The sequence below is a fragment of the Nomascus leucogenys genome, chromosome 13, assembly GCF_006542625.1.
Source record: "Nomascus leucogenys isolate Asia chromosome 13, Asia_NLE_v1, whole genome shotgun sequence".
NCBI classification, from domain to species: Eukaryota; Metazoa; Chordata; class Mammalia; order Primates; family Hylobatidae; genus Nomascus; species Nomascus leucogenys.
The window spans coordinates 83,152,255-83,175,374 of NC_044393.1; the positions used below are offsets into that span (position 1 = coordinate 83,152,255).

General features: G+C 40.4%; 1 protein-coding gene across 1 annotated transcript in view; it reads left to right on the plus strand.

The window, feature by feature from the left end:
* The window catches only part of LRGUK (leucine rich repeats and guanylate kinase domain containing), a 139,727-nt gene that overhangs the window by 74,832 nt on the left and 41,775 nt on the right, over positions 1–23,120 (plus strand). Inside the window, exons 15-16 of the mRNA XM_003261359.4 lie at positions 946–1,041; positions 21,648–21,787. Coding sequence (XP_003261407.1) covers positions 946–1,041; positions 21,648–21,787 — 236 coding nt within the window. The remainder of the gene's footprint in view (positions 1–945; positions 1,042–21,647; positions 21,788–23,120) is intronic.

Here is a 23,120-nt window from a genome sequence, read left to right on the forward strand (position 1 = left end):
AGAATCCTCAAAAAACTAATAACACTGATTACCTCTTAGTGGGAAGGGAAACTAGATGAACTAGATGGACAGGGGACATTAGTTGAACCATATGAAATTGTTGATATTCAACTATTTTGACCTATGAAAACAGCAATTTCATATGGTTCAACTTATTAATAATAGTTTTTGGTCTCTGAAACATGTTGATGTATTACACAGTTGAATTTGTTTTCTATTCCTGCATAGAAATTATCACACTTAGTGTCTTAAAGCAACATCCATTTATAAATTCACAGTTTCGTAGATTAGAAGTCTGGTACAGCATAGCTGGATTTTCTGCTCAGGGTATCAGGAAGCTGAGGGCTCATCTGAAGGCTCTGGGGATAAACCCCCAAAGCTCATTCTTGTTGGCAGGATGGAGTTTCTTTTGGTTGTAGAACTGAGGTCCCAGTTTCCCTGTGGGCTGTCTGCCAAGAATTATCCTCAGTTTCTGGAGGTTGCTCTCAGGTCTCATCCACGTGGCTCCACCATCTTCAAGCCAGCACCAGCACATCGAATCCTTCTTGTGATCTGAGTCTCTGACTTCTTTTTCTGCCAACAGCTGGAGAAGACTCTCCTTTTATGCAGCTCATGTGATTAGGGTGGGCCTGCCTGGATAATCTCCCTTTTGATTAACTCAAAGTCAACCCACTAATAACCTTAACCACATCCGCAAAAATCCCTTTTGCTTAATGTCACACAATCGTGGAGGTGGTATCTCATTGCCTCCACAAGTTCTGCCCACACTTAAGGAGAGGAGATTGATTATACAAAGGTGATGTGTCCTTAGGGTCATCTTAGAATTCTGCCTACCATAATATATATATAATTAAGTGCAGTAAACAAATCATTACCACCAATAGTTGAACATCAACTGTATTGGATCTGATCCTATTGTGTTAAAGTATACTCTCTTTGCTGCAGATGATCTGGATGTTGCCTACCAAAAACTGAGTCAGCTCATTAGAGAATACCTTGGATTGACTGAGGAACCTGCCAAGAGTTTGGCTACAACTGCAGGTACTATCCTATCCTTTTTGTGCCAGGATTTTTTTTTTTTTTTCATGGAAAGGAAAACAAATCTGAGTTGCTATTTGGGTACTCATCACTTGGGCTAAATCTGGTTCTCTTTTATTCCTGTACTTCTTCTGGGGCAATTGTCCCCAAAACAAGCAGCATGAGTCAGCCTTCTGGACCTGTAACTCTGCTTATCTCTATGGTCATGATGGACCCCCGGGGAGTGCCCTTCAGGAACAGGCTGGGCAGTGCCTTGGCGGAGGTAATAGATAAGAGTTAACCTCATGGTTCAGAACTCAGCCTTCCAGAAGTTTCATTCCTTAGAGAGCTGAGATGTTCTATTTGTCAGGTTTGTATTTAGTCTGAGAGTTTTCTTTCCCCTTTCTTTGCATTACCCCAGTCCTCAAAATACTGTGCTGCGGAATATAGTGGCAAGAGCACCAGTTATAGGATCGGTGCTGCTGGTCCTAGCCCTGTGCTCTCTTGGGTGAGCTCCTTCACTGTTCGGATCTTCAGTTTACTGTCCTGCTATGTGGACCTAGTGCTCCTTATCTACCATGTGGATGTAGCACATGATGTAGTATATGTAAGAGTGCATCCCCTTGGAATCCAGGAATTCTAAAGCCCTAAGTTAGAATTTTGGTGCATGAATTTTGAGATGTATTTAAAAGGCTCCCTTGAGTCCACCTCACAGCTATTAGGATGGCTACTATAAAAACAAAATGAAAAACAGAAATTAACGGTGTTGGCAAGGATGTGGAGGAAGTGGAACCCTTGTGTGCTGTTGGCGGGAGTGTAAAATGGTGTTGCTCCTGTGGAAAACGGTATGGAGGTTCCTCGAAAAATTAACAGTAGAACTGTCCTGTCATCCAGCAATCCCACTTCTGATCTACCTCCAAAAGAATTGAAGGCAGGGTCTCAAAAAGAGAGCTGCACACCCATGTTTTTAGCAGCACTATTCACAATAGCCAAAAGGTGGAAGGAACCCATAAATAGAATTTTATTTGACCTTAAAAAAGGAAGGAAATTCTGGCACATGCTACACATAGATGAACCTTGAAGACATTGTGCCAAATGAAATGAGCCAGCCACAAAAGGACAGCTATTGTATGATTCCACTTACATGAGGTATCTAGAGTAGTCAAGTTCATAGAGCCAGAAAGTAGAATGGTAGTTGCCAGAGGCTAGGGAATGGGAATGGTTTAATGGGTACAGGGTCAGTTTGAGAAGATGAAAAGAGTTCTGAGGATGGATGATAGTGATGGTGGCACAGTGTGAATATACTTCATGCCACTGAACTGTGTACTTAAAAATGGTTAAGATGGCCGGGTGCGGTGACTCATGCCTCTAATCTCAGCACTTTGGGAGGCCGAGGTGGGCAGATCACGAGGTCAGGAGATAGAGATCATCCTGGCCAACATGGTGAAACCCTGTCTCTACTAAAAATACAAAAATTAGCCAGGCGTGGTGGCATGTGCCTGTAATCCCAACTACTCAGGAGGCTGAGGCAGGAGAATTGCTTGAATCAGAGAGTAGGAGGTTGCAGTGAGCCAAGATTGCACCACTGCACTCTAGCCTAGTGTCAGAGCAAACTCCATCTCAAAAAAAAAAAAAAAAAAAAAAAAAAAAAAAAAATGGTTAAAATATTCAATGTTGTGTTATGTGTATTTTGCCACCATAGTAAGTTTTAAAACTTTCCCTTGGTGGACTGAACCCCATTCACACGCTGCATATTGTGAAATGTTAACCGGAGACCCTGGCTGCTTTGCAAGTATGTTCAGCTTTGTGTTTTAGCGGTTGTGACTTTTTGCCCAAATAGGATTTTGTATACCAGGTTGCATCCTGGCAGACCGAGGCAGGGCAGGTCATGATTTTGCCAAACTTCAAACTAATGCTGTTTTGTAATTTTGCACACTTTTCCCAGGTTGAGGGCCCCTGGTATTTTGGAATGAGGTCAACGTGAAACTGGTAAAAATCAACAGATAATGGCTGAGAATTTCCTTCTCCATATGTCTTATAGGAGATGAAGTGACCAGGGTATGACCTGCTGACTGGAATGTTCCGGGAGAAAGTTTGACCTGTCTTAAAATAGGCAGGAATGGAGGACTGGAGGACTGTGCTCAGTCTACAAAGTGGGGACTGGGGAACATTCGATTAGGAGCGTGTCAGTGTATTTATCCAGCCCTGCTCGGAATCTCTGCACTGGGTGTCAGTTCTTTAGAAAGCCATCTCTATGGAGAAGGGCTGTGTAGTGTATCTAATGAGGCTTCTGTAGCTCAGTAGAAGTTTCTCTTGAGGAAATCTGGCTCCCCTTGCCTTAATTCTTTGCTAACCAAGCAACCTTCTGATCTTTAATTTGGTCCCGTCAGGTGGACCTGCTCCTGTGGGGCTGTACCCTACGTTACCCACCCTGCCCTGATCCCTGAGCCAGGCTTGTCTCCATTGTAAATTAATTAATTGGTGTGCTGGCTTTTAAATCAGCCTCTTGTGGGTTTGGATAAACATGAATCAGTCCCCTGAGCCTGACCAGCTCTGAGTAACTGAGAACAGTGTGTTTCTCAATCTGAGGTTGCCACTGACTGGTGGGGCTTGAACAAGACTTTGCCTCAACAGCCAGTGAGATTCTATCTCTGTATCTTTTCTTATTCTACAACTATCAGGAACACTGGCTATTGGGTGCAGTTGCCATTTGGTAAATTAATAGACCAGATAATGTGTGCATAGAAAAACAGACTTCGATTTTAACGGGTATAATAAAATTTTATTTATTTGGACTAATGAGGTTAGGCTTGGCTGATTTAATGAAAAGCGTGAATTATTGAATTTGTAAAAACGTTTTAGCTCTCAGTTACATTTCATAAATGAAACTGGGCCATCTAGTTACTGACTAATAGAATTCCAACTTTAAAAGGTAGGTAGGCAGATTTGTAATTAATGTATCAAATCACTAGCCTCAAGGCCCCTTTGTTTTTTTGGCATGTTTAGTATTTTGAAAAACAATGTGTTTTCTGAAGCCAACCACTTTATCTTACCTAGACAATTAATTTGCTGAGGAAGTTACTTTTTCTACTTGTGGATTTAAGAATAAACTTGCACATAAAGTAACATTGTAGAGGCCAGACATTATTCAAGTGAGTATCTAAAAAGTTCTAATGAACATGGTTCTTATTAATACACACTTAATGGTGTCTCTAGTGGGATAAGAAATAGAGCCTATGTTCTTCCTGAGTCTCAGGGCTGTGAAGAAGGTGCCAAGGAATGGGGGCCAGCTGTTTACAGGTTCAGTGCATGAGAGTGGGGCCAACCATAATTACCTTAAAACAAGTGTCAGTGTGTCCAGAGTTGGTTCCTGCCGGTGGGTTCGTGGTTTGCTGACTTCAAGAATGGAGCTGTGGACCTTCGTGGTGAGTGTTACAGCCCTTAAAGATGGCACGGACCCAAAGAGTAAGTGGTAGCAAGGTTTATTGTTAAGAGTGAAAGGACAAAGGGTCTGCAGCATGGAAGGGGACCCGAGTGGGTTGCTGCTGCTGGCGGGAGTGGCAAGCTTTTATTCCCTTATTTGTCCCCTCCCATGTTCCATTTCTGTCCTATCAGAGTGCCGTTTTTTCAATCCTCCCTGAGATTGGCTACTTTTAGAATCCTGCTGATTGGTGCGCTTTACAGAGTGCTGATTGGTGCATTTTACAAACCTCTTTTAAGACAGGAAAGTTCCCTGAGTCCCCACTCGACCCAGGAAGTCCAGCTGGCCTCACCTCTCATCAGCACTCCCCAGGAAGGGACCCAGAGCCCCAGCAGAGTCACCATCATGTGCCCAGCTGGTGCTTCACCTCATTGCTCCTGCTCTGAGCTGGGTCACTCTGATTTTAGGTTCTATAATTTAGATATATGTGTATAAACAAATTAGTCACATAAATGGGACCTCTAGAAATAAAAAACAATAGTTTTAGTATAATGAATTTTTTTAAAAAAAATTGAGCTGTCAAAAGGAAGAAATTGAAATAAAAAATAGTTATGATTCTGTGAAAGACAGCTTTGTGTGAGCAATTAGAAAACTGGACTGGAAATATGAAGCCTTGGTTTTCTATTCTAAATCTAACCAATAATCATTAACTTGATTCGAGAAATAATTTTGAGCTCCCATTTCTTAAAATAAAAACCTATATATAATGTCATGGTGCACTATTAGAATCCAGCTGTCCAGAGCTGAGGTTTTTCCCAATTGGATTAGGCATCAGTACAAATGGAAATCTTATGACCAACAGCATTGTTTTTCTTAAAGTGGTAATCCTGTATCAATGCAAACTGAAAATTATTCCCAGATATCTGAAGTAGTAATACATAGCTTTATCTTTTGTAATTTTACATTGCTAAGTTATAACTAAGAATACCAGCTGAATTTCTACTCTAACAATGAGAGTGGAACAGAGTGATAAAAGGAAGTGCAAGGTTTATCAGTTCTGAGTACAGCATCTTTCAGCCTGGACCCAGAAATATAAACTTTCACCAATGGGTGGATTAATTGAATTTTCACTTAATGCACATATAAAATAGTAACTTTAGGTACACAGTGATTATAAACCCTTGAAATCTTCAGATATCCCCTTAATTTAAAATATGTATCAGCTGGGTGCAGTGGCTCACACCTGTAATCCCAGCACTTTGGGAGGCTGAGGCGGTCAGATCACAAGGTCAGGAGGTCGAGACCATCCTGGCCAACATGGAGAAACCCCGTCTCTACTAAAAATAAAAAAATTAGCTGGGCGTGGTGGTGCGTGCCTGTAATCCCGGCTACTCGGGAGGCTGAGGCAGGAGAAGCGCTTGAACCAGGGAGTCAGAAGTTGCAATGAGCTGATGTCGCAGCACTGCACTCCAGCCTGGTGACAGAGTGAGACTCCATCTCAAAAATAAATAAATATTTATATATATACACATACGTATGTGTATATATATATGTGCGTGTATATATATGTATGTGTGTGTATAGATATAGATATAGATATAGATATAGATATAGGATTGTCTTATTTTCCCTATTGTAATGTAGATAACATTTATTTCTAATACCCGTAGGCTCAAAAAGCACAAGTAAACAAAATAGTTTCTATAAAATAAGGAAAAAACTATATTCACAACCCAGTATTAAGGGATATCTTTCCTTCCATTTGTCTCTAAACAACCTACTTCTGGGATAGTCAATGCTTCCAGTAAAGCTTTTAAAAAGCTGGACCAACTGTCACCCTGTGTTCTTACTATATAGATCATAAAATAAAATTATATTTGCAAATCATTATTCTGACTAATGGTAGAAAGAAATGATAATGGTTATGATAAGTCAAACAGAGGAGAACTGAGCAGTTGACTAGTCCATAAAGTTTCCCTTTAATAAAAGGCCTGGTATGATTCGCCAAGTTATGTCAATTGTTAAATTGTAAAAGTGGGGAACACATCCTTATATGTCTGATTACAGAAAACCAAGAGAGATTAAAGAGCAAAGGACCCTTTAGCATGGGATTTCACTGTTCCTATATTTTTCCATCTTTTTAAATTAATTTTATATTTTGGTTAAAAAGCATACTTTAACATAAAATTTGCCATTTTAACCATTTTAAGTGTACAATTCAGTGGTACTAATTACATTCACAATGTTGTATAACCATCATCACTACCTATTTCCAAAATTTGTCATTACCCGAAACAGAAACTCTATACCCATTAAACTATTACTCCCCTCAACTCCTGGTAACCTCGAATCTACTTTCTTTTCTCTATGAGTTTGCAAGTTCTCAGTATTTTCACAGTTTTATTTTTCAATTTAACCTTGTTTCTTGTCTAAGCTAGTATTTCAGTTTATAACAGTTATAAACTAGGGAGTTCCGAATGATGAACAGGACATCCCCTCAGAAACCGCACCAAGAGGGAAGCCTTTCTTTGCTCCCACCTGTCCCGCCCTCTCCCTAGAGAACACCGGTTTGATGGGATGCAAAGGGTACGTGTCCAGACTAGGGGCTCAGCGAGAACCCAGCAGTGCAAGCTCCTCCTGCGTCAGTGGAGGGGATCGAGGGCTGGGAGCCTGGTTTGCCTCTGGGGAATGGATCACTCTGAGGTCACCTCAGAGGTCTGATTTGGGTTGGAGTCTCTGAGTATCAGATCTTCCCCAAAGTGAGCTGAGACTAGCTTCTTCAAGGCTGTTCCAGACTGGTGTGCCACCTCTGACCGCTCCACATTTCAGAGCTATGTCCTTAGGACTGGGGTAAGATGGTATTTGGGCTCTCAGAATCCATCTAGTGAACAATGCCCACTGAACAAGTGCCTGCTGGATGATGGCATCTGTGAGACTGTCCCAGAGATCAGTCACTCTGAGAACTTGGCGTCAACACCAAGTTGACACCTCTCTGTAACACCAGCATTGCTAGCGGCCTCTGAGAGCCATTTCTGAAGGCAAGGTAGAAGTGGAAGTCCAAGGGGAGGCCTGAGGATGTGAGTGGGGGGATAGCAGCCTGGATGGGGGTCCTCAGGAGCAGCTGTTCTGAGCCATGGTGCCTTGTGATTCTGTCAGGCCGATTCTTTCCTTCCTTCTTACATTCATCACCCATTTCCTCAGTTCCTGCCCCTTTGCCAGGTATTGGTGAACAGACATAACTCTTCACAGAGCTCACGGCTTATATAAGGGGGCTGCTGTTAAACAAGGAAACAAACAAATGGGAGTTCATCTGGTTTGGATGTCCATCCTCTAGTTTCTACCATCAAAAACAGCACTGATCTCTAAGTTGGTAAAAATTTAAAATCTCATTCACTTGGAAAATGTCTTACCACCCACAAATCTGGATGTAAATTTTGGTTATATGAATAAGAACCAGACATAAACCTCTTATGTTTATTCATTGAAGTTTATGTTTTCAGTTGACTAAAATTGTTCTAAGTTCCACTAAATGAGAGAATTATAGACACTTAATATCTCCAAGGAGAAGGGAAGGTTAAATTCTCCTATATGTGTAATTTTATTCCTTTCAAGGGCCTCTGTGCATCTAACAGGGGAAAGATGTTTTTCTTATTAATTTCTAAGTAGTTAGTTAACTTCTATTTATAGTTAACTTCTTTTTATATTAAAGCAGGAGCTCCCTCTAGCAAGAAGACTGTCTCTGGGGTACCAGCACACCTGGTTCCATCTCCCAGGCGCTTGGCAAAACTGCAAGCAGATGGCCAGATGACAGAGCAGCTCTCTGGAATGCAAATTCATGCCAAGGACCTAGAAAATGAGAGCCTAACTCCTGCTCAGAACCAAGAGCTGGCTCAGGATGGAGAAACCCATCAAAAAGCGCTTTCTCCTGACAGCCCTCTCAATCCTGAGCTCCCTCAACACCTCAGTTCATCGGCACCGGGTCTTCCTCAGCAGGCCCAGGACCTATCCCTAAACCTGACGGAAGAGGATGTCCAACAATCAGATCTTCCTCTAAAACAAATAGCCACTGAGACAGATGTCCCTGAGGTGGAAGCCAGTGAGGTGGGGCAGTCTCCCATCACCCCTACCCTGGCACCTCCTGCGTACCCTTCCCCTCCCCCATCCCATGGCCCTCAGTCAGGCCAGGACGAGGAGTCAGGGGAGGCCCAGGTAACCCCCACTGGCCCTCCTCTGTCTGAACCTCCACAGGGACCTGGCCCCACTCCCCTCAGCCCTCAGAGAATTCAGGATGAGGAAACTGAGTCAGACAAACTTCCACCCAGCAGTTCCCACCATGATCCTCCAAAAGATTCTTCCCACCCTGACTTGGTGCAGAAACTTGCTGGAGATTCTCAGCAAGCTCTGAAGGAGGAAACCTCCAAACCAGAAGCCATCTGGGTCAGTATCCCTCACCCAGAACTGCCACATCCCCAGGACTTAGCAACAGATACCAAGCAGCCCCAGGCCAGGGAAGCCCCAGGGACCTTGCTTCCTAGAAGCCGGCTGGCTCCTACTCGGCTGCCCCAGCCTCAGGTGCTGGCTCCCCTCCAGAGCAGGAGGCCCACACCCAAACTCCTATCGCCCAGCAGGGAAGAGGTTTTAGGAACAACCTCCGATCAAACCATGACTCTCTCTCCCAGGCTTCCACCAACCCGGGAAGCAGACACCAGTAAACTTCCTCCCATCAGCCCTCCGCACTCAAAACCACCACCAAATCTGAACCCCCAGGGAGCCCACAGTCCTCAGCAAGTCCAGGAAGAGAAGGTCAGTGAGGTGAAACTCCCTCTTATCAGTCCTCGCAGCCAGGAGCAAGCAGCACCTCGCATCCTCAGTCCCGCCCAGGAGAAGGCAGCTCAGAAAGTGAGGCTCCCTCACATTCCTGCTCCTCTCCTGGAGCCAGGGCTGCCCCAGAACTCGGGAACTCAGCCTGATCCAAGGCCTGCAAAGGAAAGGAAAGCTCCCCAAGCAGGTGGCTCCTCCAGGAGGAGGATTCCAGACATGCAGGCCTCACCCCACAACCAGGGGCCACTTCAGCAGACAGGGGCTAGGAAAAAAAAACTTCCCCATCCAGAAAGGGACGGCTGGAGGACTGGCACCTCTGGAAGAGGTACCGCCTGGGAGCCACCAGCCAGCCTCGCAGCTAGAACCCCATGATCAGCCAGCTCCCACCATGGTGCCCGACCATCCCAACCCCAGCCCTCCTCTTGTTTCTTGTCTAAGCTAGTATTTCAGTGTGTAACTGTTACAAACTAGGGCCATCCGAGCAACCAGAGAAGCCAAGTCCATACACCAGAAATTCCTGAGCCACCCCAAGCCGAGCCATCACCTAAGACCCCCAACTACAAGAAGATAAAAAAACAACTCCAGAAAAAGGGCCCATACCAACCTCCCCACAAATGACCTGGCTTGGAATGTAGATGTGTCCAAACAAGGGCCATCTTGGAAGAGAGAGATTTTTGGAGGGTTATCTCAAGAAAATAAAACTCCTGTCAGTGGCGATCAGCCAGCTCAGGAGGGCCAGCCCTCACCCAGGAGACCCCTCCAGAGGGAAAAGGCCCCTGCAGAGTCGCTACAGGATAGTTCAGCTCCTGTGGAGCATCCAGGGAGAAAGGGACAGGTTCATCAAAAGGGCAGGTCTCAGAGGAGAGAGATTGCTTCGCAACTCCCAGAGCAGGACAGTGAGCCCCCAAGCCAGCAGCCTGTCAAAGACACACCAGCCCATCAGGAGAGAGGTCAGGCCAGAGAGAGCTCTGTCCAAAGGCACAATGCACTTGCTTCCAAGCAGCAAACCAAAGAGAAGCAAACCCGAAAACATGGGACAGTGCCACAGGACAAAAGCCCCACCACCCCCAGAACCAGGTGTCTGCGGTGGAGCGGGGCAGCTGGAAGGGAAGACTGTGCGCCAGGGGCAATCAGAGCACCAAGGTTTAAGCCATCCCTGGAGCCACCAGCTCATTAAGGTCTGGGAACCCCAAGGCAGCACTGTCACAGAACAACCAGCTATGGCTGGGTGCTGTGAGTCTCCACACTGGCTTCCTCCGGAACCCATGGTCAGCATCGGTGGAGGGGCTGTTCAGCACTGTCCAAAGCTTGGATTCCTAGAAGGCAGTCAATCTGCACTCCTGTGCCTCTTCTGCTGTTGCCGTCATAGCCTGGAAGAGCAGCTGTCGCAGAGGGATGCAGCTCTATCAGCTGCTGCCACCAAATTGAGCCATTCTGGAAGGCTGGTGTCAGCAAGTAGCCTTTGTGTCCAGACACGAATCCAACCTGAGTTCCAACTCTGGCTGAAGCAGGGCCATATTGCCATTAAGTTTTGTTCTCTTCATAAGGAAAGTTCGCTTCTAGACTTCTAGAAAATTCTCTCACCCCTCTTGCATTATCGAGGAGTTCCAAAGCAAAAAGAACTCGAGACAGGAATACTTTGCTGTTCCTGGAGGTTTCAAACCTACAGTTAACTTGTGGGAATCTTCTGTAGGGAAGAAGACATATTTTGCATGCATGACTCTGTGATCAAATGCTTCAGATTTGTCTTGGCAATATGTTGCCTGAAACTTACTTTTGCTTGAAATGTATTTCAAAATGGATACCTTCCTTCATTCTCTGAATAGAAATCTCATGTAAATTAGCCCATGCCTTTATTATGCCAAACCATCTGGTTGAATCAATTAAAAGAATTAATGGGGAGAACATTTAAGTGAATCAGTTGTTCGTTTATCTATTCATCATCAGGATTCTTTCACTGGCAAATGATAGGAGTCCACTCTAAGCCAGCTTGTGTGACTCTATTAGAAGGGAGTAGAAGCTTTCATATGACCAAACTATGGGAAGGGCAGGGCTACAGCAAGTCTCAGAGAGACTGGGGGCCAGTTGTGGAACATAACCAGGACTCTAGTCATCTCCTGCACTCTGGTCTAGGACTCTCACTACTTCTCATCTCTGTTTCTTTCTCCATGTTGGCTTCATTCTTTGGACTACAAATGACTCTATCAGTTTCTGCACATGGCGGGGAACATGGCCACCAGCAGCTCTCAAGCCCATATCTGATTTTACCTCTGGAAGCTCCCACTACTGTAAAGGGATTAATTTGAATGAATGTTCATTAATCCTAATCCAGAGAAAGTCTTGTTGGCCTAGCTTGGTTTAGGCACTCGTTCTTAAACCAATCTACTCTGGCAGGGACCAGGGTTACCTTTAGACATACCTATTGAACCTACTCCTATGTATGGACACTATACTCCACCCAAAAAGAGGATAATTGTGACTGAAGCAGACAACCCAAGATGTGACTCTTAAAAAGCTACAAGATATCTATTGAGCACTTACTGTGTACACAGCAGCATGCTAAACTGTGTTTGGTATCTCATATTTAAAAATGTAACTGATGACTAAATGCCTGTGTAAAGGTATCTTACACAAAAGAGAGGTGTCTACGAAACTATGAATTTCAAATGTTATTTCAAGGGCGGTAGAGGCAACTGATATTTTAGAAATCCAGGATATAGAAATCCTCTTGCAAAATGAAGAGCTTATCTAATGCCAGCAATTACCCTCTGATTTATCTGATTTGTCCATGATGAAAATAATACAGTAATTGCAGAAAACATACCATTTATTTATTTTTACTAAAAGTGTATTTATTTTTACTAAAGGTTCATTCATCCAACAAGCATTTATTGAGCACACCCTATGTGCCAGACAGTGATGGTTGCTAGATAAGGGGAAGTGATGAGGATACTTCAAGAAGCTTTGTCTTTTATCAAGGAAGACAGATAAGAGAGTTCATTATATTAATAACGCCATGTGATTAGGGCAACTGCAGGCCCCACAGCGTGTTAGGCTACATTTTGCATCCTACAGACAGGAAAATCCATTTGTTAGCTTTTCCAGATGTCATAAGAATACCAAGGAAGGACACTGAATTCGGCCTGGGATACAAACATTGGATCAGGAAACACTCCTAAGAGAAGGTCAGCCTTCAGCTTAGTCTTCGTGGTTGCAGAATAGTCAGCAGACTGATGGGGAGAGGAAGTTCTCTTAGAAGAAGGAACCACATACGCCTAAGCAGGGGCAGGCATAGCACCTTCTAAGGACCCGAATGCCAGGAGAGATGCAGGTCTATATAGATCCAAAGTGCCTTTTGTGCTACACCGAAGAGCTTGGAAACTTGATCTTTAACAATGGGGAGCTGCTGAATTTGTATCTGAGAGGCATCTGTCTGGAGGGGGTATAGAGGATAAATTTGAGGAGAGCAATACAGGAAGCAGGAGGAGTGGCAGGGAAGTTATTGCTGTAGTCCGGGAAAGAAGGTTAGGCCTGAAATAAGGCTGTGGGGGCAGGAATTGTCAAATTAGGTAAATATTTAGATTGCATGTGGGGGAGGGCAGATTGTGCAAGAGAGGAAGAAAATTAAGATAATTACTCATTTTCTATGAGGTGGGTGTGGGGCACTTTAGAGTTATCCATGTCTCATTTAGGTGAAGAATTTTCGAAATTTAAAATTGCTTTTAGAAATGTATAATTTTCCTCTTTGGGCGCCTGTTTCTGAGGCTCCTGAAGGCGTTTGGGGTTGCATTTCCATTAGAGTACAAAAGGGAAGTGATAAGCCAAATTTTTTTTATCACTTGTTTGTGTTTCTGTTATTGTTTTGGTAGTATATGTTCCTAATGTCTCAGATTCAGTGGAACTGGACAACATTTTGTTTGTGGTCGGAGGAAAGGAGTGGAAAAGAGTATCAACAAGAGGTTTTTAGTGCTATTATTGATTTTCTTGGTATAAGGGAAACCTCTGATTTTTACACGTAGAATAACAATGTTTAAAAATTGCCATTTTCCATCTATATTTACAAGGTTCCTATCATTCCCATTTGATATGTTGCTCAGCAAGGTGATCTTTATAGGAACGAAAAACCATTCTGGCTTATAGTTACTACATTAGTAATACCATCTTTAGCTCCTTTAAAGAAAACTGGCACCTAATATTCAAATCAATGGAGATAATAGTGCCACTCGGCATGAAAGCCTTCCTCAAATATTTCAAGAGCTGAATCAGTTATTTCCAAAACTTCAAAAGATAATTGAACAAAGGGCATGATTGGGAAATTCACAGAAGAGGAAATAAAAATGGCCAATAGATATGTCAAAAAGTATTTAACCTCATTGTAAGTTAAAACAGGATAGACTTTTTTTTTGTACTGAATTGGCGGATGAAAAACAACTTAATGCCTATTGTTGGTGAGGCTGTGGGTAAATGCACTTTCTATGTCTCAGGAGAGAAAGTAAATTGGCACAATTTTTCTGGGGCACAGTTTTACAATTTTCTGTCAAAGCCTTAACATTTTGTATACCTTCAGTCCAGTAATTCGAATCTGAGGATTATCATAAGGAACTCACTTATGTGCAAGGATGTTCATATCAGTGTTTTTTATGATAAAATCTAGAAATAATCTAGCTATCTAATGGGATTTTAGAAATAAGTTATGGTATAGCTATATGCTGGAATATTATGTTGTCATAGAAGAATAGTTAATTAGAGGAAACTATTTATTGCATAGTAAGTAGAAAGCAGATTAAGGAGGTAGAGCCAGTATGGCTCTAGTTATTAGCTCTGGATTATGGATTATGCATAATTTTTATTTTCCCATCTATGCTTTTTAGTATTTTTTAAATTTTCTACAATGACCTATGTTTATTCAGAAAAAGTTATATAGAATTAAATTTAAACACACACACACACACACACACACACACACTTTGAAGAGCAACAGCCTTACATTCTATTTTGATTTGACGTCATGAGCTTTCTAAGAGTTAGAGGTGATCTGCAGAGGAACAGACTGGCTTGCTCCAGAAGTTAGATGCTCTGTTATGGGAATCTTACAGAAGGTCTTCATATGTTGGGTGATTAGCTGGACTGGCTAAAACATAAGGTTCATTTTATGATCTAAGATCCACTTACTGCAACTGACTCCATTTGCTTGTTATGAGGAATCCTGTTTTATTAAATGTAGTGCTTAGAAAATTATATGTACTTAGTACTCCCTAGATATGTGGCTTTCAAAGTTTTATTGACCAAGATCCATAATTAGAAGTATACATGTCATAATATCATGACCGAATAAACCACATACACACCTGGCAAAAAAAAAAAATTGTGTCATAAAACCCCTTACTGTGGTGATAGATGACTCTGATATTTTCTATGGTGCTGAATTTCAATTTTTAAAATTCTGGTTGTGGCCTCCTAAATTGATTTCACAATTTTGTTTGCAACCTGCAGTTTGGAAAACCCTGCACTGAGTGCCCTAGAGTGTTGCTTTGATGCTGTCTTTACTTGGAGGCCTGTTACCAGCCTGCCCCCCAGCTCTGGTTGCCTTCAAGTGAGGTTGGATGGGTTGACATCATTTATGCTGAATTCTTCTCTGAGACAAGGATCTGGTGTATTGTCAGTTATGTTCTTTGTCAATGTTGGGGCTCAGGATAAGATACATCCAAAATTCATATGCATACGTTTTATATAAAGCTTTAAAAAAAAAAGGCACTTCAGAACAATCTTGATCAGCTTACTTCCTTGCCTTTTGCTCCATGACAAGCCCGAAAATCATCTTATTACCATAAAAAGATCCACCAAGTTCCACTTCAGATAACTGCACTATTTATATACTATGTAGCGCAGTATGTCTGTAAATGAATTTAATTGCGTAGTCCAATTTGAAAGTCATAATTCTAGAAATCACTTTTCTGTATTGACCAGGCATTCAGAGAAGAGGATAAGAAGGGCCTAACCATTTCTTTGTGTTGATGACAGATAAATGGTGTTAGAAGATCAAACCACTAATCTTAAAACTGATTATGAGAGTGCAGTCATGATTTGCAAAAGCTAAAGACCTTTTATTACAGATTGTAACCTTAGAAATTCATGATTGCAAATAACACTAAAATTCAAAATAATCCTTGAAAATTCCAGTTGCATTACAATCTAGCCATGTGACCTTGGGCAAGTTACAGAGTTCTAATGTATAAAATGGAGGTAATAATAGTACCTACCTCAGTATTTTTATGGGGATTAAATGAGTTACTATACTGAAAACCACCCAGAACAATATCTAGCACACAGTAAATGCTTCTATGAGTAGTGTTTGTTCATATTAACATGAAAGCAGCAAAAAAATGTTTGCATTTTCCCGTTCATTGAAAGAGGATGATACTGTTCAAACTGGGTGGAAATATTTGGTAAATGAGATGGTCTTTGTGAAAATCCTTTTTTAAAAATTGACAACCTTGATTTAATTAAGGAACTTAAAATTAGAATAATATTGGAAAGAAATTGTAGTTGAGCAAAATATTACGAAAATCAAGAGGTTCTTCAATGGGCATTCATAGGAGGCATTGCAGTTTGGAGAAGTGAGTAGGGAAACATCAATTCTGAGATTATTATGAATTTCCATGTGATACACACGTAAAAGACCTGTAGTAACACCTGGCACATAGTACATGCTCAATAAATGCTACCTGTTATTTTTACTATGATTTCATTATTGATAAAATCAAGATCATTTATATTCTGGGTTTCAGATTGGTTAGATAGTAAATGCTGTCAAGTCACTTGTCCAGATAGTAGATATTTTATTTTCTCTTTGTGGCTCAGTTGAGACAAAGACCAGCTTCTACAATTAGCAAATCGATACACCCTCAGTGTCCTAGGATAAAAATAGAAAAGCAAAGTGAAGAAAGGCAGAGAATGTTTTTGCTGGAGAAAGTGAGCAATGAAGTAACACCTTTGAAAAGGTTATTCTTGAAGGATAAGCCCTTAGCAAGTAAAGATCATGCTTAGGGTGTGGGATTGGGTGGCAATCCCATCAGAAGTACAGTTATTTGAACTTGTTAGTTGAAGGAAAGGAAATCTTTAGCGTGTATTGAAGCTTCCTGCCAATCATTGCTACCCTTTTCCTCTTTTCTTTCCAAAAATCTGCTATATTAATACAGATCATATATAGCAAGTTTCCACTCTTGAAATTTACCTGTTCTATGTGTTTTATCTTCTTTAAAGTGTCAAGTAACTACTTCATTATATACTCATCCATTTTTTTTTTAATTCTGGGCCTTATTGCTCTATGTTTTACTTGGAACATTCTTGATGCAAGGCCCAAATATTGACCTATTAGTTCACCTCCACTGAAGACATTACAATGTATGAAGTTTACTGGAAAACAACGTTTTTGTACTTTATTTGCTCTTGTGAATGTAAATGTATATGTTTTCCTTTTTCTTGATATAGAAATTGTTTTTGTTTAAATAACTAATTATTCATTTGATTAGACACTCAGGAATATAGCACTTCACTGTTAGTATAGTTTAATAAATGTATTCACTTTACCATATATAACATGACTATTTACAGCATTATTACTGTATTTCCTTGGACTTATGTGATAACTTTCTACTCTACAAGTTTATTTTGCTATGGAAAATTATGCATACTATGCAAAATTATTATTTTTCTAGTTGATATTATTATTTTCTTAGAAGCACAGATAGACAAGACTTTTAAGATGTAGTTCTGTCCTAGAAAAATAGCTTATTTTGCCACCTTTAGTTTTGTGATAGTACTTCCTAATGAACTAAACTTTTGTCTTAATTTTCCACTACAAATTATCTATCATATTAAAAATATTTAAAATTCAATAGCAGATTATTGTGTTTCCTTTTAAGCTCTTTTTTGTGGCTACATATTTCAGTATCAAGAGTTTTAGAGATTTTAATTTTACAGGTAATTACATCATTTGTATATATGCATTTAATCACTGTAGGTATGAATTGTTCTTGTGATTTTTTTCTTTGTTTAAAAAAAACTCCTCACTATATGGTTTTGTTGTTGTTGTTGTTTTCAGATGGAGTCTTACTCTGTCTCCCAGGCTGGAGTCTAGAGTGCAGTGGCATGACCTCAGCTCACTGCAACCTCCACCTCTCGGGTTCAAGTGATTCTCCTGCCTTAGCCTCCCGAGTAGCTGGGATTACAGGCGCATGCCACCATGCTCAGATAATTTTTATATTTTTAGTAGACATGGGGTTTTGCCAATGTTGGCCAGGCTGGTCTCGAACTCCTGATCTCAAGTGAACGTCTGCCTCGGCCTCCCAAAGTGCTGGGATTACAAAGCCCTATTTGAGTGGGGAAAAAAAATAAGTGATTCTGAAGTCATCTGTGCATCTGAGGACTTTTATTTAAAAATTAAAGCCTGTTTCCAAGTCATCTATTTCTAAGTGCTTTCAAAGAGAGATCAACTCTAGTGTTGATACATTTTTTTGCAAGGTTTTATTTAAATGTCAGAAGCTCATATTGAAAAGTAATCAGTCATATTTTTGGACAGGAGAATGACTAAATTGCCTTGCTATAAAAGAAATCTTATTAATATAGAAACACTTGTCATTAAAATAGAGATTTTTATTTTTCAAAATATTTATAACCTGACCCCCAAATGGTAGGTTCATCACTAATTATTGACCTGGCTACGTGCCTGTGATACCAGATCATCAACATCTTCTATTTTTAACTTCCCTTTTTGCAGTAAATGGCCCTGTTTAGTCTATTTGATGATATAATGTTAAATATGCATACAAATATTTTATTCTTAGGTACATGGCCTCTACTGCTTTTGTTGTTTAGGTTGGATTTTATGCTTATTCTTTTAAAATGTTTTATACAAATATTATTTTAATTTGTTTGATTTCAAATGAGTATGTCTAACATAAAAGATCTAAGCCATTTAGAATTAATTTGAAATGTGGTTCTAGTTGTTCCAGATACTTCATTTATATTTTCCTGCATTTGTAATGATACTAATCCATAAAATAACTTTAAAAATCTGCCTTGGATTATTAAATTCATTTATGCTTCATTGCAGGTATTTAAATAAATTTAACTGCCTATATACTGAAGAACTTGGTTCTTTTTGTGGACTGTAAAGTAGTTTATATATATTTAAAATGTTGCCTCAAGGTTGGCTTTAATTTAGATAGCTTGAATAAAATCACATTAAGAAAATTTGTCACATCGTGTTATAACATTGGTAATTATGGTTTTTTCCTTAAATTGGAAAGTAAGCTGTTTTGTCCATTGATGTACTAAGACATTAGACAATATATTAAGAACTCTATGAAACTCTTTATTATAGGAGTTCAAGTCATTACAGTGGTAGTATTACAATGTAGTTTAATAGTAATCTAAACACATTATCTTTACCCAAAATGTTTTGTTGCCAAGAAATCATTAAGACATTGGAATTACAGCTGCATTATATCATCAGATGGAACTTGACTTGTTTACACCGCAGTACAGATAGCTTATGTCTTAGAAAACTGGAAAAAGGAACCTGGACACAGCAACTATATTTTGAATAAACTTTCATATATTATGTAGGATCTATTCTATGGAAATTATTTCAGTGAATATAGCTTTTATTTCTTTAAATTTTATCTTATTTATATGGTTCCAGTTCATCTAGTCTTTTTCCTAATGCTCTGTACTTAGAGTGACATCAACAGGACAAGTGTTTTTTCCAAAAGACAAATTAGCACAGGATGCACCTCCTTCCTCTCTCTCTCTCTCTGTTTCTGCCTCAGCCGTGCTGAATTCTTTACTGTGATGCAGTTATATTAAGGATGCATCTATGTTCTTATACCAGCCACTTTTTCTGTCTGATCTAGTTTCCCCTAGATGTTTGAATGCTGTTCTTCTTTATGCCTTTTAATATTTGTTCAGCTGTCACCACCTTAGGTGGACTTCCTCTGACCACCATGCCATCTCTCATGCTGTCCCCTCATCCGGCTTCCTGTTTCTTCATCACACTTGTCATTACCTCACATCATTTAATGCGTTATTTGTCTGACTCCAATATTAGAATGTAATCCCCACAGGTCAAGAATTTTTTATTTACTGCTATATCCCCGGCATCCAGAGCACTAGCCGGCACATAGCAGGTGCTCAATAAATATGGGTCAAGTGACTTTTATCACAGAGATTGAACAGATGTTTCAATTAAATGTTTCTGCATACAGTTGTCTCATTTTGTCACTTTGTGATTAAACACAGTTTCTTTAATATTCCTTTCTAGATTGTTCTATTACCTGAAATTCTTTGGATATAGTCCTCGCCCATTTGTTGCATCTGTTCAAGCTCCCTTTCTCAAGACAGGGGCTAGGTGGAACTTTAGACTTCCTTACCATGATTAAATACTTTTACTTGTCTGCAACAACTTTTACCTTGTGTTATTGGTTTGGGATTGCCACACAATTTAGGGGGAGTTCAAGTTCAGATTCCAAACCAAAGTAGAGTCTGATTTCCCACAGGTGTTTCTGTCGTCTGGTTGGTAAGAATCTGTCCCTAGGCAAAGTCCCTACATCTGTGGACTGACATTTCCAGATACCCCTTTTCCAACTTGTCAACTTATCAAACAATCCAGGTCTTCTTCTTCTTCTTTGTCGTCTTCTTCTTCTTCTTTCTTTTCTTCTTTCTTCCTTTCTTCTTCTTCTTTTCTTCTTTCTACTTCTTCTTCTTCTTTCTTCCTTTCTTCTTCTTCTTTTCTTCTTTCTTCTTCTTCTTTTCTTCTTTCTTCTTTTCTTCTTTCTTCTTCTTCTTTTCTTCTTTCTTCTTCTTCTTTTCTTCTTTCTTCTTCTTCTTTTCTTCTTTCTTCTTCTTCTTCTTTTCTTCTTTCTTCTTCTTCTTCTTTTCTTCTTCTTCTTTTCTTCTTTCTTCTTCTTTTCTTCTTTCTTCTTCTTTTCTTCTTTCTTCTTCTTCTTCTTTTCTTTCTTCTTCTCCTTCTTCTTCTTCTTCTTCTTTCTTCTTCTTTTCTTCCGCTTCCACTTCTTCTGCTTCTTCTTCTTCCTCCTCTTCTTCCTCCTCTTCTTACTCCTCTTCTTCTTCCTCTTCCTCTTCCTCTTCTTCCTTCTTCCTTCTTCCTCCTTTTTTTTTTGTCGTTGTTTTGAGGCAGGGTCTCACTCTGTCACCCAGGCTGGAGTGCAGTGGCAGAATCGTGGCTCACTGCAGCCTCTACTTCCTGATCTCAAGTGATCCTCCCACCTTAGCCTCCTAATTAGCTGGGATTACAGGCACACACCACCACATCAGGCTAATTTTTGTATTTTTTGTAGAGATGAGGTTTCACCATGTTGGCTAGGCTGGTCTCAAACTCCTGGGCTCAATCGTCCCACCAACCTTGGCCTCCCAAAGTGCTGAGATTATAGGTGTGAGCCATTGCACCTGGCCAAGTCAGGTCTTGTATGCCAAGCATGCAGGGGCTGTGGCTTCCCCTCTCATACCATGTGTTCAGACTTCAGCCCCTGATGCCCTCTGACCTGTTAGCATCAATTCCCACTCCTCTGACTTCAAGTCTTCACTACACTTGTAGCACCTAGAAAATTTTCTTTCTTGGTTTCTGCCTTACTATGTATTAAAAACAAAACAAATTTATGTTATACATTAGTATTTTTTTCATCTTTGAGTGGGGGTAGCTTTCCACTTCTGCTCAGTCCATCATATTGACTGAAGGTACATGTGGATATCATTGATTTTAGCATTTTAAAAGCAATACTCCAGAAAGTGTTGATGCTCCCATATAGCCAAAGCTATTTACTCCTAGCCCTCTGTGAATGAGCTGTGATAAAAATTTATACAGTATTCTTATATTCTAGGTCTCTGAACATTCTAACGTCTTAAAGGAAATATTAGATATTATTTATGAATAAATTCTGTTAAACAGTGGCCTCATCATTCCATTCTATTTCAAAGCCTCTTAGCATTGCAGAGTTTATTTTCCTTTTAGCCTTTTGGACTTTCATCAAATGAAAAGTCATTATAAGGGTAATTTTTCAATTAAATATCTAGAAGCCACTGTTTTTGACATGTCTTACTTCTTTTGATTCTGTTTATAAGCCTCAATTGATTAAGTATTGGGTATATTCAGAGGATATATCTATTCGGTATTATAGGCTGATTTTATTATTGTGAGTTATTTTATTCTAAGATATATTTTTATTTTATTTTAAAGTTGAAATACACAGACTTTAAGTATCCAGCTTGTTATGTTTGGGCAAATAAAAATATAAAACATTTCTATCACTTCAGAAATTTCCTTTATATTATGACTTTTATTTTAAACTTTATTTTTTTTTCCTACCAGATGCTAAGACATCCCACCTGAAATCTGAAGCGCATCCTACAACGTATGTTTCTGCGAATATGGGTGATTTCCTGCATTCTACAGACAGAAACTACCTTGTTAAATTATGGGCCAAACTTTCAGCCAAAAAAACACCAGCGGTAAGGGAGGGATAGAAGGGGTGAAGCAACAACTGAGCTCTATACAATGTCAGACAAAGAGGGGATTTAATATTTTGAGACTAATAAGTTTCCCCAAAATTATTCTTTCACTAGTGTCAGCTGAAGACAGGATTTTGACTCTTTGTACATCCCTGAGAATAGGCACTGGTTCTAAAGGTAGAATATTCAATATCAGATTCTGTGAGTACCTTTCTCCTGGGCTCCCAGTGAAAATTCTGACATTCAAATCTTCTATTTCGTAGGAATAGAAAAGCACTACAAGAAAATTAATGCAGTGAAAGATGTATTTCAAGGGAAAACTTGCTTTGTTGCTAGGGTATAAATTTGAGTATTCTTGGGCTGAGCCTGAAAAGTGAGTCCACCCAAAGAGTCCATGTTTTATAACTTAGCACTTCTTAAACCAGTCACATCACTTAGTCCCAACTTAATTCTCTGAAGGTTTTGAGAAAGCAGCATGCACAGGAGTATTGAATGCAAAATTGGCACTGCATTCAGATTAGGTCGTACTTGTTTTTCATCTGTAATCATTTTTATGTGATGATCTGGGAATACAAAGAGACTTAATTGCAATTGCAATTTGCTGCAGAAGCAACAGAACTTTTTTGTTTTGGTTGTCAGTTCCTTGTTTGTGATTCCTTAAGCCTAGCCTGTTTTTTGTTTTGTTTTGTTTTGTTTTGTTTTTTTGAGTTGGAGTTTTGCTCTTGTTGCCAGGCTAGAGTGCAATGGTGTGGTCTCCGCTCATCGCAACCTCTGCCTCCTAGGTTCAAGCGATTCTCCTTCCTCAGCCTCCCAAGTAGCTGGGATTACAGGCATGTGCCACCACGCCTAGCTAATTTTGTATTTTCAGTAGAGATGGAGTTTCTCTTGTTGGTCAGGCTCTCCCAACCTCAGGTGATCTGCCTGCCTCGGCCTCCCAAAGTGCTGGGATTACAGGTGTGAGCCACCATGCCCCGCCAAGGATAGCCTGTGCTAAACAAATAGTTGCATCAAGTCAGAACCATTGGCAGTGTTCAGTGGTCGAAAGAATCAGACTGATTACTGATTACTTCAGGCAAAAAGTCTTAGGCTGGGGCATATACAGATGTAGTATAGCTATATACATTTTACTCTTACTGAGTCACAATAGTTGTTGGGTGTTCTAGGTGCAAGAAACACTATCTCTGCTTCTATTTCCTGCATGTGGTGGCCCTCCCTCTCCTGGCTGGCCTCTTCCATTCCCCCACAGGCTTTGCTCCCACTAGCTTGAGCACACTCTCGTGTGACATCCAGCCCCAACTGTCTAGGCCTCTTGGCTCTGTGCTCATTCTTCCCA